At 49.0% G+C, this 27062-nt stretch overlaps 1 protein-coding gene and 1 non-coding gene across 14 annotated transcripts; one reads left to right on the plus strand and one right to left on the minus strand.

The window, feature by feature from the left end:
- Positions 1–1130: 1130 nt before the first annotated feature.
- On the minus strand, positions 1131–23022 carry LIG3 (DNA ligase 3). Of its 13 annotated transcripts, none has more exons than XM_032616666.1 (21): positions 22863–23022; positions 21902–21958; positions 19985–20535; positions 17864–18007; positions 15144–15341; positions 14325–14476; positions 13471–13637; positions 13297–13374; positions 12658–12826; positions 10945–11100; positions 9068–9199; positions 8607–8686; positions 7558–7645; positions 6804–6881; positions 6392–6515; positions 5639–5781; positions 5226–5300; positions 4632–4778; positions 3896–4103; positions 3403–3491; positions 1131–2297 (listed from the first exon to the last, which is right to left on the minus strand). In XM_032616666.1, the coding sequence occupies exons 3-21, from the start codon at positions 20529–20531 to the stop codon at positions 2064–2066; spliced, it is 3009 nt and encodes a 1002-aa protein (XP_032472557.1). In that variant the 5' UTR covers positions 20532–20535; positions 21902–21958; positions 22863–23022; the 3' UTR covers positions 1131–2063. The 13 variants fall into 13 exon arrangements, with proteins under 13 accessions (XP_032472557.1, XP_032472558.1, XP_032472561.1 ...); XM_032616667.1 differs by lacking the exon at positions 21902–21958 and adding an exon at positions 21743–21876 and having other exon boundaries at positions 3409–3491; positions 22863–22971; XM_032616670.1 differs by having other exon boundaries at positions 22867–22961.
- A 1159-nt stretch (positions 23023–24181) lies between these two features.
- On the plus strand, positions 24182–24285 carry LOC116746557. Its single transcript, XR_004347806.1, has one exon. It is a non-coding gene; the product is annotated as a U6 spliceosomal RNA (small nuclear RNA).
- Positions 24286–27062: the final 2777 nt, after the last annotated feature.

The following is a 27062-nucleotide window of genomic DNA, read 5'->3' on the forward strand; positions in this document are numbered from 1 at the left end:
CAGCGAGGCAGGGAGGGGCTGAGGGGCTGAGCGAGCTCATGACTGAGACTCCCCACTCTGCTGTGCAGCACACCCTGAGTGAGAGACCAGCCAGGCAAAAGGGCAGTGTCTGTGTCCGTTGGCAAAATCCTGAGGGGAGAGCCCTGTTCTGCTGCTCTGTCCAGTTGCTTGGCCTGAGGAGGCTGGAGACGGGATGAAAATTTATGTAGGTCAGTGCTCAGAGGAGCAGCTTTTGTTTCCACAGAGGACAGAATAAAGTGTCATCTTCTCAACAGTGAAGCCAGACTGAATGGTGCCTATTCAGAAACACCAAACGTCCTGGCCTAGAGTCAGGGCACCACCCCCTCCTGCCCTTCCTCCCGACACATTTTCAGCAGCAGCTGGAAATCCCAGTCAATCAGGTTGGAGTTGGCCTCCCAGCAGAGTGTGACCTCAGCTGAGCACACTGGAGGAGGGCCGGGGCAAGGCGGTGGCCCAGACTCAGACTCATGCTCGGGTATGCTCCAGAGACTGAGTCACATTAACCTCACTCACAGGGGCTGGACAAAGAAGCCTGCCAATCTGTTGATAAGAAAAAACAGAATGGACCCTCAGAAGTCAGCAGAACTAGTTGGAAGTCAGTTTAAAACCAGATGGTGACGTGATGAGCCTGCACTCAGACCAGAGTGGGCTGTACCGCACAGGTGCGAGGCTGTGGAGGTGGTCTGACAGGGTTCTGAAGTCAGAGGCCAGGCCCCAGTCGCCTGGGCAGGGTCTGGACATGCACACCAGTGCTGATCTTCCCAACTCTAGATCACTACGTGCCAGGCTCTGTGCTAAGTGCTTTACCTAAGGTCTCCTGAGGTCACTTACTCTTCACAGCAACCCTGTGATTTAGGTGCAGTTACTGTCCCCGTTCCTGGAGGGCTAGGGCTGTTAAGTTTCAGGGCTTGATTCAAACTATGTCTGTCTACACCTGCACTGCCCAAGGTGGCTAGCCTCATGTTGACTACTTGAACGAAAATGAAAAGTTCACTTCCTCAGTTTTGTTAGCACATTTCACATGCTCAGAATATGGCTGGTTCATGTTGGCCAATGGAGATTTACAGGGTGCTTCCAATGCCATAAAAAGTTCTATTGAACGGCACTCGTCCATGCTAAATTGTTTTCCTTTTATTCAAATAAATCAGCCTCAGGCGGTGCAGGAGCCATTCTTTCTAAGCAGGCTGTGTAGATTTGTCCTCAGGTGGGTCTTTAAAGAGCAGTCTTTTTTTTTTTTTTTTTTGCGGTACTCGGGGCTCTCACTGTCGTGGCCTCTCCCGTTGCGGAGCACAGGCTCCGGACGCGCAGGCCCAGCCGCTCCACTTGTTTCCAGATTTGGGGGAGGCAGATCCTCCTGGAGCCCTTTATCCCCCCGAGGAGTAGCCCAAACAACCTCCCTTTCCTTCCTACCTGATCATGGTTCCCTCCCTTCACACTGGGGCCCACACACTGTAATAGGAGAGCACAAAGACATAAAACCCATTTTGTTTTCTTTCAAGTGAGACTTCATTCCTGGCGGCCAGGCTGAATACAAGTTTTGCCAATTATAAGCATTTCTGGGGACAGTCTTTCTTTTAAATACAACTTTAAAATGAGCCTGGAAGTAGAAGGGGCAGGTAAGGGAGAAAAGACTGCCGCCAGGACGGGCTCTGTGGACAGAGCTTCAACAGCCGGCCTTCCCTTCACTCCTTAATCACTAGGAGAATTATCGGGGGTGTGGGGGGAAGGACATACATAACTCCAAGATAGTTCCTGGCTTTTTGTAAAAGCTGCTTTTTAAAGAAAAAAAAAAAAAAAGAGGTCAAAACCAGCACCCAGATCTGAAAGACCTATGTAAACCGGCAGGAGAAACTGACTTCACTGGTGGTACCCACAGCAACTAACCAGTCTGGAAGAGACCATGCGTGGTTGGTGGGTTCTGGAAGATGCACAGCTTGGAGAAGAAAGCCCGTTCCCCCAGGTTCTGTCCTGTGCCTGCCTGCCCTGTCCGGGAGTAGTGCAGTGGGGAGAGCACAGCCAGAGGGCGAGGGCAGGCAGCAGTCCTAGCAGGGAGCTACCAGTCTCCGTTTACGGATACAGGCCCAGATCCACTCCGGGGACACCTGCTGGGCCTCAGGGTTCTTGTCCCTACTACCCAGCACATGTGTGGCTGAGGCCACGTCAAATTCCTGCGCCAGGTCCCCATCGAATGCCACAAAGTAGCGTCGGAGACGGCTGAAGTCTGGCGTGGAGGGCGGCAGGTAGAGCCGCACCCCGGTGAAGATGTCCAGCAGCACCTGCAAATGCACTGTGGTCAGGGCAGGCCCGGAGCAGGGCTGGACTGTGCTGGGGCAGATGGCTCTCCGCCCAGGGAGCGGAGACCAGCGAGGAGGGAGGTCAGAACAAAAGCCAGAGTCAGGGAGCCTAGCAGTCAGGACACGAGGGGAAAGTTTACTGGAGGAAAGGTAAAGGCATCAAAACCCTGATCCTCCAGCCACTCCAGATTACATAGGACTGACACGCCCTTCCGTCCTTGCCTAGAGGAAGAGAAGGGAGAGGAGACGGGTCCCTACACTGGGGACTTGGAAAGTATGTGTCTCCAAGAACCATCCAGGGGCTGGTGGGCAGGGCCAGTGGCGCTCAGACGCAGCAATGTTGCTCGATCAAGCAGTCCACTGTGTGTGCACTAGCTGACCAAGGGGCCTGGCTCATGACTGCACGCGGACTCCAGGCTTCAGGCAGGGAAAAGACGTAAAGGTCGTATAGGTGCTCTGGGGACTGGGTTCAGGGCCTGAGTTCCCAGACCTCTGTGCTGACTCCTGGGCTGGGGTGGCACAATCACCGTGTAGTGACCAGATGTCGAGTTCTTTATCTGCCCTTTGGGGCATCAGCTCCCCCAGGGCTGAACCGAGTCACTGGCCTCAGTAGGCGCTCAACAGCTGTTGTCAAACCAAAGACTAACAAGGGAGTACGAGAGGGAAGAAGACGGTCACCAAGCCAGTGCCCTCTCCCGCTCCTCGCTGGCTGGCCCTGTTCACAAACTCACACTACTGCACTCCCACACCCAGACTGGGCTTTCTCCCCTTTAATGTCAATTGTGACTTGGGGCCGGCAGCCGGCTGGGTCCCTGCAGCCTCTCGGCTGGGCTGGCTGCTCTATCGCCTGCCTGCTGGCACAGCGCTCCTTCCTCTCTGCTCGCTGGCCGGCCGCCTCTGCAAGGCAACAAGAGGGCACAGGGTGGAGCCGCAGCACTGCCAGCTCAGCCCGCGGCCAGGAGCAGCTGCAGGAGGGCAGGGGTTGGCAGTTAGTCCTGATAACACCTTCGCTTGTCTCTCAGAGTCCAAGTGCAGAGGGTTGGGCACACAAGGCTCCCCACCCCCCGGAGGGCACTGCTCTTCTTACCCTCACCTTTGCTTGGCATGGGGTCTCATCAGGAGCCTTCCGCTTCTCTCCCACTTTCACAGGGGAAGGCTTTGCAGTCAGCTTGTTGCCTGCAGGAGAGAGCTCAGGATGAGAACCAAGAAGAGGGCAGGGGAGCGGATAACGGTCCCTGAAGTCAGGGGGGTACAGAGAAGGGCTGGGCCCTTCCTCTGCTGTGACCGTGGGTGAGACAGGAGGTAAGGGCTGTACGCTGAGCCTTTAGCTCAGAGGTGGCTTATCCCCGGCTCTGAGGGGCTCTCCCAGGATCCTGTCATTCAGATTGACAGAGCAGGAGGATGCCCAGCAGAACAATTTCTGGCCCATGGGTGGACACACAGCAGGAATGCAGCCAACGTCAGCTGCAGTGGACAGAGAATCCATGACCTCAGGGCTGGAGTGTGAGACTGGGTCCTTGTCCTTGGTCTCTGCCCTCGTGTCCATTCTTCATCACCCCAGCCCCTACCCTTCTCCTTACCGCCTTTGCTGTTGGAGCTACTCAGCTTCCCTCCTGCCTTCTTGGCACTGGTGGAGGGCTGCTTGGGGGAGGTTCTCGGGGCCTCGTGAGACACAGCTGGCCCTGAGATGCCCTCGTTCTCTCCGCTGCTGCCCCCTGTAGTGGAGTTCCCCTCATCTCCGGCCACTATGGTGAAAGCCGCCCGCTCCTTGGAGAGCTGGTACAGTTCCTGAGGAGGGGGGAGAATGTTGGTGTATCACTCCCTTCCCAGCCACTGGCCTCAGGCAGTCTGTGTGGTACGTTTTAGGTGACTGAGGAACAATGAGGGGAAACAGACACATAACAGGGAAAAATGGCTGGCTTCCTTGGTACTTTTCTAGCTCTGGCCCTGTTTCTGGAGTAATCAGCACAGATCACTGTTCTGTTCCCCAGTTCTTTTCCGCAACGTAGAGACTGCAGCCTGGGGCCAGGTCCTCCACAGGAAGCCGTGAGCCAGGAGCTCTCCCTCACTGTCACCCAGGGCTGCCCACGGGGCCCGGTGAAGGTAGGGCTCTCTAGCGGGAGATGTGGGTGGAGGCCCAGTGCTGCTGCTCCTGGCCCTGCCACGGCTGGGTCTCCCTTTCTGATAAGTGCCTTCCTTGCCCATCTCAGTGCAGCGGGGAAAGGAGAAGACAGAGGACGCAGGAGGCCAGGTGCCCTCGGTTCCAAGACTGGGACAGTGGGGTACAGGACATACACACAGCCCAGGAAGTGGCACCTTGAGTTGGGGGAGGTTAGTGGCAGACTTCCAGTCCTTATCATCACGGATTCGGGTGCAGCGAGGGAAACGGATGGATATCCCATCAGCTGTGTGTGCCTCAGATTTCGAGAATTCAGCCCCTGTGATCTCCCACACCGCAGCTTTCTGTCAGGAGTAAGTCAGGTCACTCCCTGGTTAAGTAGAAAACACCTCCCAACCAGTTAAAAGCAATACAGAACAAGTTAAAATCAAAAAAGCAGTGGCTAACAGGAAGGAGATGAATTCAAGTCCCACTGTTGCTGCTGATGCTGTGTGACCTTAGGGAAGTCTCGTTTCTTCTCTGGGCCTCAGTTTCTCTGTCAGTGCAGGAAGGGGTGGGCCCAGGTCACTTCTAGAGCAGACCCTCTGTGCCTAGAGGATGGGCAGTCCCTTTCTCTATTGAGGATGACTCCTCAGCGTTGACTGGTCATCCCTGTGCCTGTCATTTGGCTAAACAGTCCAGAGCCCCACCCTGGGTGGACTGTCAGTGAGGCCGAGGTGACGTCTCTGGGGCACTAGAGAATATACAAGCTCAGTTTTTGGGCTGGAGGACCCCAGGCCCTGGGCTAATACCTTAGGGTCTGGAACGATGAAGTCAGGATAGTAGATCTTATTGACTTTCAGCCAGTTGGGTATCTTGCTGGGATCCTAGAGGAGAAAAGGTGCAGTCCTGGGCTGTTGCCAAAATGAGACTTAAACCCCTTCTTGGTCACGGGCTTGTGAGAACAGGTGACTTATCACAAAAGGCTGGCCCTCACCCCTTGGGATCCTCCCTGCCCAGAGATGGTGTGGCCTGGAGGGCATGCAGGCCAGTTTCCACAAGGTAGGTACTCAGAGAACTTGAGGGCCTAATACTGCTCCTATGGCCAAGCAGCAGCTCTCTTTTCTGTGGAAACAGATAAATGATACCTGCAGCCCCCATAACACTGCCTGTCTCAGGAATGATTGCCAGTCCAGAGGCCAGGGCCCCCAGGTCCCCTCCTCACCTTGCTGATCTTCACCATGTCCAGTTCCTTCTGTAGGCGGGCGAGCGTCGCATCATCGTGGCCTCCTGCACACTTGGTGACTGTGCACCACTTCTGGCTACTCGGGTCATAGCAGCCCATGAGGAAGATGGACATCATGCCACCTGTGCGGAGGAGGGACTAAATAAACTCGGGGAGGGGGGCATGTCTGCCACCCCCTCGTGCCCTGTGAGGGGCAGCCTGCTGGAGGAAAGGGCCCAGGCCTTGGCATCAGAGTGCCAGAGATCACCTCCTGGATCTACCCCTTACTAGCTGTGTAAGTTTAACCTTTTTGAGTCTCAATTTGCTCTTCAGTGAATTAGGGATAATTACACCTGATGTTGGGCTCTGGTGGAGTAAAAGGAATTGAGTAGAGCCTGGCACACAGAAAGATGCCTACCAGTACTAGTTCTTCAGACCCCAGCTTCGTCTCCAGTCAGGAAATGGAGATTTTCCCTGAGGAGAAAGCTGCCAGTCCCTGAAGAAATAGTTGGTGGTGAGCTTCTTTGTGCCAGGCTAGCACAGGGTACTCTTGCCTGATCTCTCCCTTACCAGGTCCGCAGCTCTCAATGTCCCTGCCTGACGTAGCATGGGTGAGGTTGGGGCCCCTAATCCCAGAGCTTTGGAAGTCATGACTGGCCACGCTAGCAGACCAAGCCAGCAAAAAGGCCTGCCTATTCCTTGAGTGGGACCTTTCAAAGAAGTACCATCCCAGGGGCCAGAGGCCACCCTGACCTTTGCTCCCTTGCCCATAGAAGGCCCCAAGCACCACCAGGTCAGCTGTGTCAGCCATGGCCCCCTCGTTCAAATAGTCCTTCTTCACTTTCAGCCAGTGACGCTTTCCAGGCTCATATGTACCCTGAGGGGAAGCGAGAGACCGACCACAAACTAGAATGGACATTCTATGAAGGTGGGCTTTTTACCTCTTTACGCGACATACTGGATCTGTCACAGTGCCCAGCCCGCTCTGCTCCAGGCACTAAGGGAGACATACATAAACCCATCCTCTAGGATCCAGAACTCTGGAAAGACGCCCCCCAGCACTCACCCCCAAACACCTCAGACCACCACCGCCACCTCCTGACCAGGGCTGGAAAGGCTCAGGGGAGGGCTCTGCAGGAGAAAGCAAAGGATGTGACCGTCTTACCTTCACGTCCTTCAGCACCAGCCCTTCCAACCCCTCTTGGATCACCCGGTTGATCATGTCAGCCAAGTCAGAAGCTTTCTGAGGGATAACAGGAGAGACGCTGAGGTTGGTATGAGAACAGAGAAGGGCTCTGGGAGTGAGGTAGAGGGGAGTTTCTTTTCACACACTAGCAAAGCGTCTGCTGGAAACACCCTGACTTGAATAGAAGGAACAAAAGCGCTAGCAGAGTAGCGACTAACCAGAGAGCTGCTTCAGCTCAGAGATACCGGGAGCCCACCTGGGAAGGATGCTTCATGCCCTGCCCTCCCAGGTGGAGATTGGCAGACAAATACAGGCAGACCTTGTCTTCCTGTGCTTTGCTTTGTTGCACTCCGCAGATACTGTGTTTTTTACAAACTGAAGGTTGTGGCAACCCTGTGTTGTCAGATGATGGTGAGCATTTTTTAGTATTTTTAATTAAGGTATGCACATTGTTTTTTTAGACATAATGCTATTACACACTTAATAGACTATAGTATTAACATAATGTTTCTATGCACTGGGAAACCAAAAAATTCATATGACTTATTTTATTGTGATACTGCTTTATTGTCTAGAACCAAACCCACAATATCTCCAAGGTATGCCTGTATACACATCAGCTTCCCTCATAAGAAAATAATTAAGACTCATTCTCCCAGTCACATCTGACCCAAGGGGCTCTCTGCCCTGCTTTCAAACCACTAGGACACTGCCTAGGGTGGGATTCACTCACTGCGACTTGCTTCATTTCTGAGAACATGATCCGGTTGGGAATTTCAACCATGTTATCGTGAAGAAACTTCCGCCGCTCAAACAGAGGCCTGAAGGGGACAGGAGAACTGAGGTCAGGCCAGCATCCTCCCACCCCCTTGAGGAGTTCCGAGGAGGGAAGGGGCACAACAATGAACTTCAGCTTCAGAGTTTGCCATGGCTTAGGGCCCTCATGTCTAACAGTTCTGCCTGCCCAGGGTGACAAGGGCTCCACTGGGACCAAAGACAGACAGTTATAAGCCATGGCACAGAGCCACTTAATTGCTGTAGTTCCTGTCTCTACCTCATCAACCCAAACAGACTGTATAAATCCTGGTCCCATTTGAAAAATAACTCTGACTCTCATTTTCTGCACCCTGCTTCACCCCAGGCCCCAGGTGGGCTGGTGCTTGGGTGAGCAAGCTGACAGGCCTCAGGACCTGAAGCCCAAACCCCAACTCCTACCCCCGCAGTTCTTTCTCCCTTCTGTCTCCTTCCCCTTCCACACTCAAGGCTGGTGTGGAGGGTGGGGGCCGGGATGCCTCTCTAAGGGAGGAAGGGGCCAAAATGGTTTCTCAGGCTCAAGAACTGGATGCAGCTAAGGCAAGACTGCTAGTTATCCCTAAGAAGGCCCCAGCCACAGAACACCGACAATCACAAGCTTCCTGTTGTCGGGCTCTTCCAAAAACAAAACCTCTGAGCTGAAAACCATCTGCCTCACGTACCCGTAGGTGCTGCTGAAGATAAACTGAAACCCTACTGTGCTCATAGTCTGTATCTCATCAACAATCCATTTTGCTGTGGGTGGTTGAGTTTCCTCTGTGACTTAAGCATTCAGAGCCGAGACCTAGTCAACACATCAGCTCTTCGTAACATTGAATGTGGAGCTGTGTAGCAACTGTGCTGGCTCTCAGCTCCCTCCCGCTGCAGCTCCTGGGCACAAAGAGGCACCAGCTCCAGCCACTTCTCCTCCCTCCTGTCCAATCTGAAGCCCTCACCTCCCCACCCAGGAATCAAAAATAGATTCCTCACCTATCCATCAAGCTGACATCATTGAAGTAGATACAATCAAAAACAAACAGGCAGACATTAGCATCCTGGAAGGCAGCTTTCTGTAAGGGAAAATGAGGTAGTAGGTACATAAGGGACAAAAATAAGAGGGCATGAAAAATGGGGAGTACCAGTCCACTTCCAGAGACCCTCTGAAGCATCTGATACAAAAGGCCTATTTGTGCTGTGAAGTCCCTGGGCCATAAGGGCACTTGACAGATGGTCCTGAATAGAGACTGACCCAATTATAAGTTAGTTGCCACTACTAGCTCTTTTTTTATGCAAAACACAAAAACACATTTAAACTCAGGGCTAAATTCAGAACCAGTTCAGAGATGAAGATAAGCTTGACCCTAAGTAAGTGATACATTCCTCTCCATTCAGACTGACAGCACACACACGTGCACACACTCACTCTTGCACATCTGGCCCTGAGCCAGTACCTTGTGCACTCCCAGAGTCCCAAAGGGCAGTGGTTTGCCTTTCTTGTTGTCGATCAGGAGCACCTCAGAGTCCAAGATCATGCTGTGGCCCCCGGGGAAAGCCTGGGGGATGTAGTCCTTAAAGTGGGCCACCTGGAGGCAGAAGGAGAGGGAGTCAGGGAGGGAGTCAGGCCCCAGAAGGAACACAGAACACCAACATGTGCAAGCCGAGCTAATGTGCAGAACAGACCTGGGCCTCGGCAGCCACCTAGACAAGAAGAATCAGCTATGTTTCGGGACCTCTGCCCAGACCCAGGAAGAGGTCAGCCCATGTTGAGGTCATTTTCTATTGGCTGCAGAGGAGAATTTGCAGGAAAAAGGAAGAAACTGAGAGTGAAAATGAGGGGGGGGGCAGACAAACACGGAATGGAGGGAGGGAAGGTGGGCAGGCAGAGATTTGTGCAGGAGAACGGATCAGTTGGAAAAAAGATGGAAGGGAAGAAATGAATCCCCTTAGGAGGAGCAATGAAACGTGAGGAGCTTCTTCTCTGAGTGGGAGCTCTGAACCCATAGCCATCTTCAGAATGAGGAAGAAAAGGATGTTTGGAATTGGATTTTTTTCCTATGAAAGGCAGAGCCTTAGTGTTTACAGTCCTACAGGAAGAGGTCCCACTGTAACCCATGGTGGCCCTTGCCGAGTAAGGCCACGAAGGCAGTCCAGGGAGCATTACTGTGGTCCAATCCTCCCCTGGGCAGGGCACTTAGGCCATCACTGCCTCAGAGCTTGGAGGGGGTACAGAAAAGGCCTGCACATCCATCCCACTCTGCTTCCATCCGGGACCCAGCCCTTCATGAACCAAAGCAAAAGGGAGAGAGGGATGAAACTCTGGTAAGGGAGAGCAGGGAAACGGCTCCCAGTCTGGAAAGCTGTGCTCAAATGCCTTCCTAAGGAGCAGGAGGTGTCCCCAGAACAAGCTCACCAGGAGCTGTTCCTCAGCAGTTTGACTGTGAGCCCTCCCTACGGAGCAAGTGAGCCCACATTAATGCTCACGGGGAGGTTGTGCTCAGCTTTCCAGAACACCCAAACCAAACGGTCTGATTGCCCAGTGCTCTAGCAGGCAGGGGAGGCTGAGGGAAGGATGTGAGCCCCATACCACGTCTCCTCTCCTGGGGCTCTGAGAAGTGAAGTCTGAGCTAAGATAGAAGGGGGAACAAGAACAAGAGGTCTACCTACCCTCCAGCTACTGGAGCCAGATGTTTCCACTGCTTTTCCCTGGACACCCCCAAAAGCTCCCAGAGGCCCCGGGAGCTAAGAAGGGCTGAGGGGTGAGGTTCTCAATGCCCTCTGATTGAGGGCAGGATTCTGGGCTCCCAGAAATCCTTGTGGGATTATGTTTACATCTGAATGTAAGCTTCTGGAGGGGCAGAACTTCCACCCTTTTTTTTTTTTTTTTTTAAAATGCTGGATGCCCACTACCTAAACAGCAACCAGAATATACTAAACACTTGATAAATATTTGTTGAACAAATTAATGAATGACAGCCCACTGGCCCTTTGTACCTGAGCCATGACTTAGCTAGGGGGGACCCAGAAACGCAGAAGACAAGCACTGCACGTGGCTCACCAGCTGAGCTCGCTGTCCTGGCATCACAGCTGGCATCCTTGCCCACAGGCTCTGTGCTGACTGACCCCTGTCTGCGCTCTTTGGCTGTCCCTACTGAGCAGCCCCTCATTATTGGAAGACTCCAAAACGGAATACATGAATTCATTCTTTCATTCAACAAATACAAAATAGACCCTATTTTACACCAGAGCTGGAATGGCTACGGAACATTGGCTTTGAGATTCTTAGAGGCAGGAAGTGAAAGAGTCCCAGTGGAAAGGAAGGGACCTGTACCTTGTGCGGCAGGACTGGCTTGAGACTGCGGCTGAAGTAGCTGAAGTGGTCCCCTTTCTTATGCACCTGGACTCGCTCCCCATCATACTTGATCTCAGAGAACATGCCATTCGGACACTTCTTCATCGCATACTCGATGGACTTGCAGGCCTCGGCCTTGAGGTAGGAAAAGAAAAGCCTGGAGACTTACAGGTGCTCTTCCAAGAGGGGCTGCTCAGCAAGGACAGCCCAGAGCCCAGGTCCCAGGGACCAACAGCCAGAGCATACCCCCAGGGCAGGCTGCCGAAGAGGTGATGGGAATGGAAAAGGCTGGGCAGTGTCGTATTCCAACAATAAAAGCACCACCGAAATTGACACAGGAGCTTGCATTTTGAGGAATATATGAAAGCAATTCATTGTAGAGCAAATACAATTCCACTGAAACAGCATTTGATTTTTTTCTCAATAATAATTTAGGGTCTTGCAGGGCCTCTGGCTTATTACTGAACACACAGTTATCTCAGCACGGGGGTACGCAGAGGTAAGATTAAAGTATGTAGGTGACAGTGAGGCTGGCAGGATGGCAGTGATCAGGAATCCCTAGGACAGGACATGACACAGGAGTGCTTATTCACATACCTGTGCTGTCCTGACTCAAACAACAATGACTATCATCTTGGAGGTATTTCTATGTGTCAGATCATACACAAAATTTCATTTCATCCTCAATGTTGTATCTTATGCCATAAATATTGTTGTTTTCGCTTTATGAATGAAAAAGCTGAAGTTCACAGAGGTTAAATGCCCATTTTTGGTTACATAGCTAGTAAAGGGCAGAAATGAGATGTGAATCTAGGCCCAACTCCAAAGCCTGGGTGGTTAACCAGTAAGCTGTATAACCCATGCCACTTTTCAAATGACAGGCTGTAGAAGAGATGCCAGATAGAATTCTTATAAAAGTCAGAAAGGCCATAATGGAGGGGACCGGTCCCTCAAGTGGGGATTTCACTATTTTGGTGCTGGCTGTCCCACAGAATACTTCCCTGTCCCAAACACAGAACCCTAGACCAAGACTTCAGTAAAACACACAAGACCGTTTCATACAAAGCAGCGCACCCCACTGAAACAATGCAAAGGCTCTCACAGCAGGCATGGCAGCAGATGTGGACAGTCCTGTTGCACAAGAAAACCCATGCCAGAAAGGAAATCTCATTTCTCATGAAATGAGCAGAGGCCCAAGAAGAGCTGGTCTTCATTCCTTAAGCTTCCTCTCTTTCCAGAAAAAAAGGAGACCCAAGTCACCCTGGCATAGGAAGCCTGGCTCTGCCACCAATTCTCAGAGCTACTCTGAGGCAGGTCACAGAAACAGGAGTTACTTCATACATCCACCTGACTTCAGGAAAGATGACAGGTGAACCGCTCTAGGTAGACGCTTCAGACTTCATTCCCATAAGAAAACTAAGGACCAAGAGAGGCTAAGGAACTCACCTAAGATTCTACAGCTTGCTGATGGCTGAGCCGGGCCTAGATCTCAGGCCTTTCCACCAGGTCACTCCGTCTCCTCCTCTGCCTTTACTCCTCCATGAGAAACAACCTCTGCATCTCTACTCTTCCTTCCCCAAACTCCTCCAGCCAACTTGCACAGGCTGTCAACATCGTACCCTATCCGATCTCACGGGTAAGGACAGTAACCTTGGATAGGAATAGAAAGCAGGGCCAGAGCAGCGTCCTTACCAGCATGGGCTGCACCGGGGTCATCAGTGAGGCCTGGACACTCAGAGCTCGTTTCCGGCCTGGCTCCTTCTTCACCTCCTGCTCGTTGCGGAGGACCCGCTCCACCACATCGTGCAGGTTGCGTGAGGCTTTGAAGGCTTCATAGGCATTAGGGTCTAGGGCATCTAACCTGCCAAGGCCAACAGGAGCAAGGAAACAAAAACCACTGCCTTTGACCTTAATGCTTTGTATAGCAGTCTGTCCTCAGAGAGAGGAGGGCTCCCAATATATGGGGAAGGAGTTATGTTCTATTGCCTAAAGACTTTCACAGGAGAAAAAGCTCTTGGAAAACTCAGCTCTTTTGAGATACTGTGCTACATGGATGCTGCCAGCAAAGAGGCGGCTGGAAAGGGCAAGCAACTCATACCATAATTATTGAACATATTCCATATGTTTGATTGTAATAACTCTGTGAAAAGGTACTGTTATCTCCATTTAACGTATGAGAAAATGGAGGCTGAGCTAGGTCAAGTGATGGGTCCCACAGGAAGGAAGAAGGGAGAATCAGGATTCAAAACCAAATCAGGGCTCCAAAGTCCTGACACCAGCTGACAACAAAGAAAGTGGGCAGCTTCAACTATCAGAGCACCCGGTACTTACACATGCTTTGCACCTGAGTTCATCTTCAGATCATGTTTGATCAACCTGATGATGCACTTAAGGTCATTGGCTGTACACCTAGAGGGATGAGGCACATTCAACTTGGTCTTTGAAAAGCTCTGCACTCCCAAACCTTCCTTCCCTAGTGATTCCATCCCCCAGGCCCATCCCCACCTGGAGGCGATGTCCTGCAGGGCCTGTTGCTGCTCGTCCTCCTTGGTGAGCTTGGAGAGCCGCAGGAGGAATTCATCCACCTCCTGGATGGTAAGAAGGCTCTTGGCAGCTGGGGGGAAAGACTTGCTCTGCTCAAAGAAGACTCTGATTGTCTCTGACACGTCACCCTGTCTCCAAAAACCAAAATGCCACTGCAGCAACCCGAGTGGCCAAGTGTAACCCCTGAGTCCCCAGGACTAAAGGGTGAATCAGAGATTTCAATCACCGCTCCTATCCCCAACTCACACATATTGACCTCACTTCTTAAGAATCTGTCCCACCCACAGCTCATGGAAAGGGTACCTCCATCCACCACAGGATCTGGCCACCTGCCTTAGCTGAGAAGTGATGCAAGAACTAATCCAGGGCCAAGCCAATTTGAGGCCTGTTAGAATCTGGACTAAGAGACAGATATGGTCATCAGATAATGGGGATGTTTGGATAGAAACTTTCTACTGTGCCACGGCTGGAGTCATGAACAAACCAAAACTGAATGGTAAACCCAAGTTATAAGGGAAAAAAAGCCAGAAAAAGCCAGGGTCTAGAATAAGAGCCCCTGGAGAGATATGGGAAGTCTCAGATCCAGCCCCTCGAGGTCTAGGCCTCTCGGGTGCAGCAGCAGTGTAAGTTCAGTCCTCAGAACCTTGTAAAACTAACAGCTGTAGCCTCCCATTCAGCTCCTCTCATAATGAAAGCTTGCTCAAGTGAGTTTCAGTTTCCTAAAACAGTATGTGCTCCGCCAGAAAAAAGAGGGTACAGGTGCTTGGCTAGGCAGAACCCCACCTGGAATCCACCTACCCTCCCCTTCCTCTGACCTGCTCTAGGTCTCGTGCCATATCATCTGAGTTGCAGTTAAAAATGCGGCTGAAAAGCTTCACAATCTGCTTATCATTCAAGTTGTAAACACTCTTAATAACACCCGGCAGCAGCAGCTTCACTGTTAGGTACACGTCACCGTGGAAACCATCTGGAGGAGACAGAAGAAAGAAACCCTTCTTGAGAAATGGAGCTTAAACAAATAAATACATAACCTCAAGGAACCAAAAGAGATATCTACATTGCTGCCCTTGCCGTGACGGGACCACAGGGTAGGGTGCGCATTTCACTACGGCAGCAAAGGCCGTGGCGTTGGATGGCTGGTGGTGTGCCTCCCTTCTAGCCCCTGGATGAACTCCTGCATGGCAGAGCCATGTCTTTCACTGTAGTGTCCCCAGTGATGAGCACATTACAGAAGCTCAATGATCATTTGTTAGATGAATGAAAGAATCACAGTTGGAAGATTCTATCCCCAAGCTGTGCAAGTGGTTCATAAAAACCTAATCAAACATGCAGGATAGTGAATTTTCCTCTTGGTCAAATGGGACAGGTTCTTCTGGCCTCCTGGGGGGCAGAATAAGGGTGGAAGAAAGATGCCAACATGTTTTGAGCAGCACTGGCTACACACTTCGTGGGGCCCAGTACAAAATGAAAATGTGGGCTCTTTGTTCAAAATGTTAAGAATTTCAAGATGGCAATAGCAGAGCATTAAACCAAGCATGAGGCCCCATGCAACTGTACAGTTCACATGTCCATGAAGCGGCCACGACTCTGAGCTCTTTAGAGGAGAAGCCCATCCAGGATGCTCGAGGCCCCACCTCCTGCTGAGCCTTTCTGAAGGAAGTCCTGGATGATCTGGGTCTTCATGTTGTAGCTAGGATTTTCAGCCACCATGGCACACAACTTCCGAAACTCACGTAGCAGACAATCCTTGTGCTTAGGGTCACATTTGCTTGAGGACAGACTTGTCTTAGGGGTAGGTATTGAGTGGGCTTCCCCAGAGTTGTTGGGCTTCGCTGTTGGGAAGAGGAAAAGAGAAGACAGCATAGATGATTCATTTTGCCTTGCTGAGAAGGAAGAAAGGGAAACTAATAGACTCTCTGCTGGTGCTCTATACATATGTAGCTTCACTTAATCCCCCAAAACGAGCCCTTTGGGTGTAGATATTATACCCATTTTATGGGTAAAAAAGGAGAGGTCAAGTGATCTCCCCAAATCTCACAGCTGTTAATAGTAAAGAAACGACGGCCTCACACTGAAGCAGAAGACCCGCTGATGTGCATCCCTTTATATGATTGCTTCACAGAAGAATAAGGGCCGTTTTCATGCCAAGAGTGGTCAGGACGATCTCAGAGCACTTGCAAAGCTGAACCCAGAAAAGTTGGGATCAGAAAGGGGGAAGAAGGGGCTTCCCTGGTGGCGCAGTGGTTGAGAGTCCGCCTGCCGATGCAGGGGACGCGGGTTCGTGCCCCGGTCTGGGAGGATCCCACATGCCGCGGAGCGGCTGGGCCCGTGAGCCATGGCCGCTGGGCCTGCGCGTCCGGAGCCTGTGCTCCGCAACGGGAGAGGCCACAACAGTGAGAGGCCCGCGTACTGCAAAAAAAAAAAAAAAAAAAAAGAAAGGGGGAAGAAATCAGAGGACTCGTTAGTCAATCTGAAACCATTGCTGCTGCAGATTGTCGGAACTGGAAGAAGCCTTAAGAATTATCTAGTTCAATCTCTTCTTATTGATGAGGAGACCAAGGCCAGAGAGAAGACATTCCCAGCTCCTTGCCACTCCCACCCAACCCCACACCACTTTCTTTTCTTTCTTATTATAAAAACAAAACGTAGGTCTTTCCTCCAGACACCCCAAATAACTGTACAACTCTTTTGAGTTGATCCTCTTTTACCTCCTTGTGACCATTTACAAAGTAAATTTCATTCTGCAAGCTTGCAGCAAAGCCATTAGCAAGCTGTCTGCTGATATAAGTGTCTTCTTGCCTGGGCTCTGTAAATTATAAAGCTATCCTCATCTCTAACCTGGAGTCTAAAGAGGATTTTAGGGGACAAAATCTCCAAAATGTCACTGTTCAGCAGCTTGTAAGAACTAGAACACCCCATTTCTCCCAAATTCGCCCCCTAGAACCAGGGCCCTTCCAGAAACACACTGCCCTTACTGTCACCTAGACTCTTCCATATTTCTATCTTTGGCCTACCACTAGACAAAAACCAAGCAAACCTCGGAGTTTTAAAATAATAAAAAATCCCAGAGTCAGACACTGTTTTTGCAATTTTATCTCCTTTATTCCTTGTGAGACACTGTGGGATCAAGGCAGGTGTTGCCACTCCCACTTCACAGATGACGCCACAGAGGCTCAGACCAGGACCCAGGTCTTCTGACCTCAAGTCCCAGCTTCTTTCACTCATTATAGAAGCAACCTCCTCAAACAACTTCTGAGCCCATGTGTTTTGACTTTATTTTCTTTAGCTGAGGCAGTCACAAGAATGTCTCCATATAAAAGAAGTAACAGGTTGTAGGGTAAAAGACCATAGGTGCTGGAGTTAAACAGACTTCAGTGTAAATACTAACTCCATAACGATGCGGAGCATTGGCTTTCTCATTCATAAAATGGGCCTAATACAAGTACTTCCCAACGTTTAACGAAGAACAAATGAAACCGTGTATGTAAAAGCCCCCAGCCCAACGCTATCTGCTACACAAGGCCATGCAGGACATCTCCCTTCTTCTCTACTTTCATCTCCAGTTTGGGCAAGTTTAGGCATGTAATTTCTCAAGATTCTTCCATTATCAAAAAAAAAGGAAGTAAAGGGCAGGTTATGTCTGATCCAGGTAAACTACTTCAAGGGGAAAAAGTCTTGACAAAACAAACATCTTTTTGCTGCAACAGAGATTAAAATATACAAAGAAATGCTATACAAGTGGGGCAATGAGAATTAGCCATTACCTCTCTGCTCAGATGGAAGCAAATTACAGTTGACCCTTCAACAACATAGATTTGAACTGCATGGGTCCACTTACACACAGATTTTTTTCAGTAGCAAATAAGTACTAAACAATCTGCAGTTGATTGAATCCATGGATGCAAACTGAGGGTATGGTAGAACAATGGATATGGAGAAACATGGGATAAGGAGGGTAGACTATAAATTTTCAACTGTGTAGAGAGGGTTTGGAGCCCCTAATGCCCATGTTGTTCAAGGGTCACCGTATTAAGGAGGCTAGATAGCACAGAATGTTCACTCTTTTTTTTTTTTGCAGTCCGCGGGCCTCTCACTGTTGTGGCCTCTCCCGTTGTGGAGCACAGGCTCGACACACAGGCCCAGCGGCCATGGCTCACGGGCTCAGCCACTCCGCGGCATGTGGGATCTTCCCAGACCAGGGCACGAACCCGTGTCCCCTGCATCGGCAGGCGGACTCTCAACCACTGCGCCACCAGGGAAGCCCCCAGAATGTTCACTCTTAACCAGAGTCCCAAATAGGATACCAAATTAAAAGGAGGACTGTAACAGCTCAGGTAACGCTGATCTATCTTACCTGAAAAGCCAGAAAATTTCCGGGGATTGGTATTGGTGACAAATGAGGCACCTTTCACTGGAGATGTCACCTGGCCAGTGGCTGTCAACTTAGCCTGGACAACAGTTTTCTTCTTTGGTGTGTTTGCTGCCTTGGAAGACAGATCTGTAGGACCCCAAAAGAAGGGAAAATATCCTTCAGTGAAAGATCCCTGAGAAAGCTTCTAAAGAATCTATCAACTGCTCTTACAGCCTGGCTAAGTAAGTTACTACCATGGTATTAACCCAATGCTGACTACTGGCTGGCTGGTCTTCTTAAGTGGAGGTAGTAATAGGTTATTAGGGAGAGGGTGTCCTGGGGACAAAAGACTCAGTTACTCTTTATTTTCATTAGTAACTTAAATTTTCATCGACACTGTCCACCCCTTATCCCACATATAATAATCTCCAGATTATTTGGAGGAAATCAGAAATCATGTCTCAACAGATAAAATGTGGCAACCTCAGTTTATGGAATTAGCCCCAATTTATAGATAACCAAGAAAGCAAAATGAAGATGGATAAACAGAGCATGTTGATTTGGTATAAGTAGGAAAAAACTTCCAGCTGCTGAGTTATTTGAGCTGACAGTTTACTTCTACCTCATGTTTTTCTTCCTCTGAATGAGATGGGTCAAAGGCTGAGGCCAATGGCTAAGGCCAGGCAGGGCAGGAGGGGAGCTTGAGAAAAAAACGTATGAGTAGTTTTCTCTCCCAGAAATCTCTTTTCCTCTCAAAGAACAAAGATAGATGCCCATTTTAGAGTACTCCTACAGTGACCAGAACTAAACTAAATTGAAGATATGAATATTACTTTATAAATGAAGACACTGAAGGTCAGAAAGTACAAATTGGATTTGTAAGTATCAGTATAAGATTTCTAAAATATGCATACATGTGAATATGCACGTATGTGCACATATATATCTGTATATATGTTTTTGCATACATACGAACATATATTTTCTAGTTCTGTCTGCTGAAAGGGCTTAAAAGCAAGGACACCTCATAGCACCCAGGACATGGAACATCTAGATTTTGGTCTCTTATGCCATTTCCCCACTAACAGGTATAAGGACTCCAGAGAAATGGCTGATTCCAGGGATAAGATAGGATACATACAAGGTAAGCCTAAGAGCAAGCATACTGTTATGCCAGAGAATAAGGAAGTACTTTAAAACGTTTTTAAAAATGTGATTTGGGCATCGAGAACAGAAACTAGCTTAAAGGGGCTCTCAACTGGCCAAATATGGGACAACTTAGTACCAAATTAATACAGTACAATTATAAGCCACCAGGAAAAAGTAGTAATCTATGACTTCATACAGATAAGCTGATGGATAAAAGGGTGTAGTGGTAGGTACTCTATTCTTCAAAAATGTCAATGTCATAAAAGAAAAAGACCATGGCAATGTTCCAGATTAAAGGAGGCCAGAAATGACAACTAAATGAAATACCCGATCTTAGATTAGGATGCCATACTGAAGGGAGAGAAAAGCTGTAAATTATCTGATCAACTGACAAAACTAGAATACAGATGGTGGATTAAAGTATTATATCATGATAAATTTACTGGTTGATAGGTGTATTATGGTCAAGATATCCTTATTCTTAAGATATACACATTGAAGTATTTAAAGGCAAAGAGCCATAACGTATGCTCAAATGGTTCAGGAAAAAGAAACTGTGTGTGTGGAAGGTGAGAGTAAGAGAGAGCGTGCAAGCGCACACACGTGAACACAAATGATAAAGCAAAGAGAGCAAAATGTTAACAATAGGTAAATCTGAGGGAATTCCCCAGCGGTCCAGTGGTTAGGATTCTGCGCTCTCACTGCTGAGGACCTGGGTTCAATCTGTGGTTGGGGAACAAAGATCCCACAAGCCACGTGGTGTGGCCAAAAAAAAAGAAAAAAAAAAAAAGGTGAATATGAGCATTCTTTGTATTATTTTTATTCTTGCAACTCTTCTGTGAGTTTGAAGTTATTTCTGAACCAAAAATTAAAACAAAGACAGAAAGACAAACAGGAAGAAAGAAATTGGGCTCTACTCTCATCCCTTTTCTTCTCAGCACCAATAAGATGAGAAAGCAGTATTCTCCATCCCACCTGCAATGTGCTGGCTTATTTGTTCTTTCTCATTATCTTCCAGCTCTTCCCAGCCTTCCAGCTCTGTGAGGTCCTCAATTTTTTTTGTGGTGGCCCGGGCCCGCTCCAGTTTCTCAAACATGCACTTAATGTGGTACCACTCTTTCATATCGCCCCCTGACTCTGAAAAGGGATTGGGCACCACTTTGCCGATTCGGCACACCCCCTTTACAATCTTTTCCTTGCATTTTTTGCAGCCGGCTGTGCCACGCTTGGCATAGTCCACACAGAACCGTTGCTCTGCCATCTCACAGGGGCCACTGCAGAGTCCCACATGCGACCCTGGCAAGAAAACAAGGCAGGTGGCACGTGGTCTTAGATTGCTTTCCTGGAATGACACAACAGGCTTTCTTCTCTGGAGGTGGTGGTGTCCATGAAGAACTGTTTCCGACCACCGGCTGAACTGTCTTATGTCAGGCCAGTGATGTTGTTCTCGGAATAGGCACAGTTCTTTTTGGCTGAGCGCACGGAGAGTTGGTGGTAAGAGGATCTTAAAAGCCAAAGTCATACAGCTGCATGAAAGGGTGAGGCAGAAAAGTGAGTTATAAACGAGGAGGTAGGCTTCTAACTTCCTCAAAGGCAGACATCCTAACACAATCCATGCTGACCAATCAAACATTTCGCAAAGTATGAAAGATTTTTTTTTCTTCCGGCTGTGCAGCACAGCACGTGGGATCTTAGTTCCCCCATCCAGGATCGGACCTGCACCCCCTGAAGTGGAAGCTCAGAGTCTTAACCACTGGACCACCAGGGAAGACCAGGTATGAAAGATTTATTGCCTACTTGATTCAGAGTTCCAATACAGGAAAATTCTGTTTGCAAAAGGATGTTCAATTATCTAATGTATACATGTGTATCTAGTAAATCACAATCAAGAGACTCCAAATAACATAAACCCTTCTCTCAGGCCACCAGCAGCCCCTAATCCTTAAAATGGATGGTGAGCCTTAAGAATAATAAGACCCTAAAGTTTCTTTTTAATCATCAAGAAAAATTACATTGGGCGTTCCCTGGTGGTCTAGTGGTTAGGACTCTGCGCTTTTACTGCAGTGGCCAGGGTTCAAACCCTGGTTGAGGAACTGAGATCCCACAAGTTGTGTGGTGCAGCAAACAAAACAAAACAAAACCCACTACATTATGCTCATAAAATATTTAATGTGAAATATAAAATATATGCCGTCCTCAGAAAATAATTAAGCCACTATATAGATGTGCGATTTAATCAGAAGCCCTATTTTGAGAGGCAATTAAATGGAGCCTAAAACCAGACTGCCTGGTTTCAAATCCTAGCTCATTGGCTGTATGACCTTGGTAGGTTACTTAACCTCTCAGTTCCTCAATTTCCTCAACTGTAAAATGTGGATAATAATAGTACCTGACTCAAAGAGTTGTCACTCTAAGAATAAAGCCCTCAAAATCAATGAAGCAGTTATCCTTTAAGCTGAAGCTCCCTATGTGAAACTAGCCTGGTTATAATTCAGCAGCTTGAGTTGGGAAATGCTGAAGTAGCTGGAACAGCAAGAATCAAAGGAACTGATCAATCAACCCGAACGGAAACAGGTATCATATCCACATGGCATCCCCCACCTTCTTATATCCATATTTTCTGAAGTATCCTCGCAGTTCCAACTTTAAACAGACTGGACATTATTTTCAGCCCGCACCCACCTTTGTAGTGAAATTACCGTTGGGTGGTAATGGAAAGCAGGCTTTACTTACTGTAATGCAACACGATGCAGAGGACAGCAGGTAACTGGGGATCAGAGACGGGAGCACAAGTGTGACCATACAGTTCAAGGACTATGTTATCTTTGAGAATTTCCTTTAATTCCTCTGAGTCTGTTTTCTTATTTCTAAGACAGAGAAAATAATACCTACCTCACGGGATGGCTGGGAAAATTAAAAGAAGTCCATGGGGGGGAGGCTCTGAACTCCCTGAAAATGTATACAAAAAGGTGCACATTCAGCACTGTACATTTTGTAGGGGGACAGACAGTCATGATTTTCAGGAAACTCACAAAGGTCTCTATAACCCCCAGAAGTTGAGGAACCACAAAGGTGAGGTACGGGAAAGCACGGTAGGCCCGTAAGAGGCCCTCAGAACAAGGTTCACCACCTTCCTTGGAGGGCGAGTAACGAAGCCCTCCCCTCCCGCCCCCTCCCCCCACCCCCCCCCCGCCGGGACCACAGGAGCCGACAAGAGAGGACCTCCCTCGCAGCGCCCGACCCTCCGCAGGGCCCAGGAGGCGCTGGGCCACAAGGCACAAAGCCGCTGTGAGGAACCCCGCCTGGCTCACAGTCCCCAGAGCCGCCGCTCAGCATCTCATCAAAGAGAGCCAAAAAGGAAACCACCGAGGCCTGAACGCAACCGGGCCGGGAAGTGAAAGCCCCGCGACCGCTTTTCCCGGAGGGCCTCGCCGCGACGCTCTCGGGAGTGGGCACGGGCTACTACTGCCCGGGGCGGACAACGGGGACACCGGGAGGGGACGGGGAAGCGAATCCCTCGATTCGGGCAGGAGGAGCCTCCAGGACACAGCCCGGGGATGGGCTGAAGGGGACGCGGCGGGAAGAGAAAGGCTCCCGAGGTCCCTCCGAAGCCCATCGACTTCAGCGCGGCGGGTGGGCAGATCCAGCCAGAGCAGTCCTGCGGAAGCCGGGGGCACCGTGCCTCGGCGCAGCCGGTGGAGCTCCCCGGGGGCCGCCACGTCACGGAGGGTGTGCCCTGGGGCTCCGCGGGCGGGCGGAGGAGGAGGTCAGGAGGCTGGCTCCCAGCCGCCCCAGCCTCGGAGCCCGGGCTTCTTTTCTCCCCCCTGCCCGGCCCGGCCGCGCCGTCCTTCACCTGCCTTCCGGGCTCCGGCTCCACCTCAGGCCTAGGGCCAGGCACCCACAGGCCGCGCGCAGCCACCAAGGTTGTAACGTCTGTCTCTTTAAATCCGGGTCCTTGCGCTGGCCGCAGCGCGCAGGCGCAGAGGTCCTGGCTCCAGAGGCGCCTCAAGTCCCCGCCCCGCGCCTGCCACGTGGGCGGTAGTCAGGTTCCCCGGGAGAGGCCTAGGACTCTGTATTGGGGCGTGGCGGAGGTGTTTACCCATCAGGAGAAAGGCCAGATCCTGGGATGAGGCGGCGCCTGAAGGAACGCTGGGGACACCCTGATTTGCTCTTTGTTTTTCAAATTTATTTTTAAAATTTATTATTTTTGGCTGTGTTGGGTTGTTGCTGCACGTGGGCGTTCTCTAGTTGCGGTGAGTGGGGGCTACTCTTAGTTGCCGTGCTCGGGCTTCTCATTGTGGTGGCTTCTCGTGTTGCGGAGCATGGGTTCTAGGCGCATGGGCTTCAGTAGTTGTGGCACTCGGGCTCAGTTGTGGCTCACAGGCTCTAGAGCACAGGTTCAGTAGTTGTGGTGCACAGGCTTAGTCGCTCGCCGGCATGTGGGATCTTCCCGGACGAGGGCTTGAACCCGTGTCCCGTGAATTGGCAGGCGGATTCTTAACCACTGCGCCACCAGGGAAGTGCCCCTGTGATTTGCTCTTAACTTTAGAGATTATCTAGTTATTAAAGGTAGTGGTTGAGAAACTATGTTGTGATGAGCTTGGGTAAGGCAAAGGTCGCGTTATTCAATCTATTTTTCTGTATTTCCATTGTTTTGTGTCCCGCAAAGTGCCTAGCACATACTAAGTATTCAATAAATGTTATTTAATTGGAAAGGGGCACTAGATAGATATATAAAGGAGTAATGGGTACAGAGAACTCTTGATTGTGTATTGTTTAAAGTATATTTCTTTTAAACCTCAGGTCAACTTTTTGAGAGATTAGGATGGCTGTTTTTACACCTGGCGATCCAGTGGTTAGGACTGGGCGCTTTCAGTGGTGGGGCCGGTTCAGTCCCTGATGGGGGAATTAAGATCCCCCAAGCCTTGGGACCCGGCCAAAAAAACCAACCAACCAACCAAAGTACAAAAGAATTGCAGGCTCCGAGGAGGTGAGAGAACTTGTTCAGGGTCTAGGAAAGGTAAACAGCTGGGCATTGTTAGAGAAGCAAAGCTCACACCCTGGAGGGAATTCTTTGCTATGTGAAAAAGATCATGGGCTTTGTTATGTAGGGGATGGAGAGCCTTGAAGGGCCTAATGAAATAGTAAGGGAACCAATTAAAAGGTTTTCAGTGCTGGCTTGGGCAGAACTTTAACTAAAATGGACCCATACAGAGATTTGCATGGCTCTCCTGCACAAGAATGACATGCAAATTCGTGAAGAGATTCATGTTTTTAAGGAAATTTTTTCTTTTTTGCTTCTTATTTTATCTGTATCAAACCATTATGCCGTACACCTTAAACTTACACAGTGCTGAATGTCAGTTATATCTCAATAAAACTGGGTATGAAAAAGGTTCTTGTGACAACCCATGTGAGAGATGAAAGTGGCCTGAGCAAGCTCGGTTAGTTGGGGTGGAGAGGAAGGTGCATTTTTGGATAAGCATTTAGATTTTTTTATAAGCTTATTTTATTTTTTAAATTTATTTATTTATTTATTTTTGGCTGCTTTGGGTCTTTGTTGCTGCGCGCGGGCTTTCTCTAGTTGGCGGTGAGCGGGTGGCTTCTCGTTGCAGAGCACGGGCTTTAGGTGCCCTGATTCAGTAGTTGTGGTGCATGGGCTTAGTTGCTCTGTGGCATGTGGGATCTTCCCGGACCAGGGCTCAAACCCTTGTCCCCTGCACTGGCAGGTGGATTCTTAACCACTGCGCCACCAGGGAAGTCCCAGCATTTAGATTTTAAATTATCTTCTAAAGAAAGTAACCATTTGTCTAAAGATGTAATGAAGATGACTTGAGTGAACAGATAGATAATGGTGCCATCAGCTGAAATAGAAAATGAGAGAGCAGGAGGAGGTATTTGAGGTATGAGGATGAATTTTATTTTGGATATATTAAGTTTGGTTGGTTGAGGCCAGCAATGAGGCCACTGCTTGAAGTGGGCAGTGTCTTTGATGTGCGGCAGCATGAACAGGTCTGGGGTTGGAAGGTCACTGGAGGCTCAAATCCGAACTCCCTCGGTTGAGTGATCCTGAACAAAATCTCTGTCACTGCATTTACTATGGTGTTTTGAAAGTCCCCTTGACTGCATCTGTCTTTTGCCCCAGCCCTGTGCTGTCAGGTGCTGTCATTTAGCCACATGTGGCTATTGAGCTCTTGAAATGTGGCCAGTCCAAATTGAGATGTGCTGGGGGGAGGGATAAATTAGGAGTTTGCGGTTAACATATACACTACTATATATAAAACAGATAAGCAAGAAGGACCTACTGTATAGCACAGGGAACTCTATTCAATATCTCGTAATAACCTATAATGGAAAAGAACATGAAAAAAAGGGTATATGCTCATGTATAACTGAATCACTTTGCTGTACACCTAAAATTAACACAACGTTGTAAATCAACTACACTTCAATTAAAAAAAAAATCCAAATTAAGATGTGCTGTAAGTGTAAAGTACAAACTGATTTTGAAGATGTTATCAAACAAAAAGACTGTAAGATATCTCTTTAATAATATTTTTATGTTGATTGCATGTTGAAGTGATATTTTGGATATGTTGGGTTCAATAAAAATATTCTAATAAATTTTAACTGTTTACTTTTTTGAAAATGTGGTGACAGGAGAATATACAACTGCAAATGGCCCGTGTTATACTTCTGTTGGACAGCACCACCTGAGACTTCAAACCTGTTTGTGAAGGGTGACATCTGTGCCTCGTGCATCTTTTTATCCTCAGTGCCTAGAACAGTAGTGGGTGCATAGTAGGCACTAGGCAAGTATTTATGAATACATGAATGAAACCTATGAGTGAATGGAATGAATGAATGAATGACTCTCTAAAAGTAATAAACTTCCCTCAGAAGGATGTTCATTACATTGTATCTTTGACAATGTTGGATGTAAATGTGCAAAAAGACTCAGGCTGTGTTTTGCTTGATTAGAGCTCCAACGAACCCCTAATGATCTTTGACTCAGACCCTAGCTGTAAAGTGGAAGGAGGTGTGAAGCTGGCAGTTGCAGTTCCTTAGGGAAGTGGGAACTGCCACCAAGAGGAAGGAGGTGATGTGTGGTGGGAATAGCAGGGCTTTGGAGTCACACAGACTTAGGTTTGAATTATGTTCCTCCACTGGCTGTGTAACCTCTATTTTCTTAATTTCTCTGGGGCTCAGTTTGCATGGTGAAATGGGGATAAAAATACCTCTTAGGATTGTGTGTGACAATTAAATGAGATGACACATATTAACTTGCATACCTCTTAGGACTGTGTATGACAGTTAAATGAGATGACATATATTAACTTGTAAACCGCTTGTCTCTTGGAGGTATTTCAGTAAATGTACATTCCCGCCTGTTCCCAGCCTGGACATATTCGTGGCACTGCAGAGTTTAAGCTAGTCATCAATCAGTCAGGTGTTTATTGAGTGCCTGCTCTGGGTTAGACACTATTCCAGGAACTGGAGTACAGCAGTGAGGCAAAACAGACGGAAATCCCTGCCCTCCTGCAGCTAACAGGTTAGCATGGGAGAAAGATAATAAACAGTAAGGAAAATGCATACTGTGTGAAATGATGATGGGTGTTATGGAGAAAAAGAAAGAGGAGGACAGGAGGTGTCAGGGAGGGCAGAATGGGGGTTGCAGTTTTAAATACAGTGGTTAGGAAGGCCTCGCTGACAAAGTGACAGTTGAGTACACTTGAAGGAATGAAGGAGAGAGCCAGTTGGAGAGGGGACAGCAAGAAAAGGCCGCACAGGACAGAGCAGCAGGTGTCTGTCCTGTTGAGGGATCACAAGGAGATGGGTGTGTCTAGAGCATCAGGAGTTAAGGCTGAGAAGAACTGGAGATGAGCTCAGCAGGGGATCTGGAGATAGATCATGTCTTGTAAACCACTGTAAAGATGTTGGGTTTTATTGCAGGTGAAATGGGAAGCTAGTGGGTTATATTGAGCAGAGAAGTAACATGATCTGATTAGGTTTTAACAGGATTGCTGTCACTCTGCCTGCTGTGTAGAGAGAG

This window comes from Phocoena sinus, chromosome 20 (assembly GCF_008692025.1).
Source record: "Phocoena sinus isolate mPhoSin1 chromosome 20, mPhoSin1.pri, whole genome shotgun sequence".
Lineage (NCBI taxonomy): Eukaryota > Metazoa > Chordata > Mammalia > Artiodactyla > Phocoenidae > Phocoena > Phocoena sinus.

What these genes read in the sequence shown, in the direction of transcription:
- LIG3 (XM_032616660.1), bottom strand. Translation starts at nt 22,023, where the DNA reads ATGACTGTCTGTCCCCCTACAAAATGTACAGTGCTGAATGTGCACCTT. An exon ending in TTTCCCAGCCATCCCGTGAG is followed by an intron (nt 20,536 to 21,901) that starts GTAGGTATTATT and finishes CCTTTCATGCAG; the next exon opens with CTGTATGACTTTGGCTTTTA. An exon ending in TGGCACGAGACCTAGAGCAG is followed by an intron (nt 13,638 to 14,324) that starts GTCAGAGGAAGG and finishes TTTTGGAGACAG; the next exon opens with GGTGACGTGTCAGAGACAAT.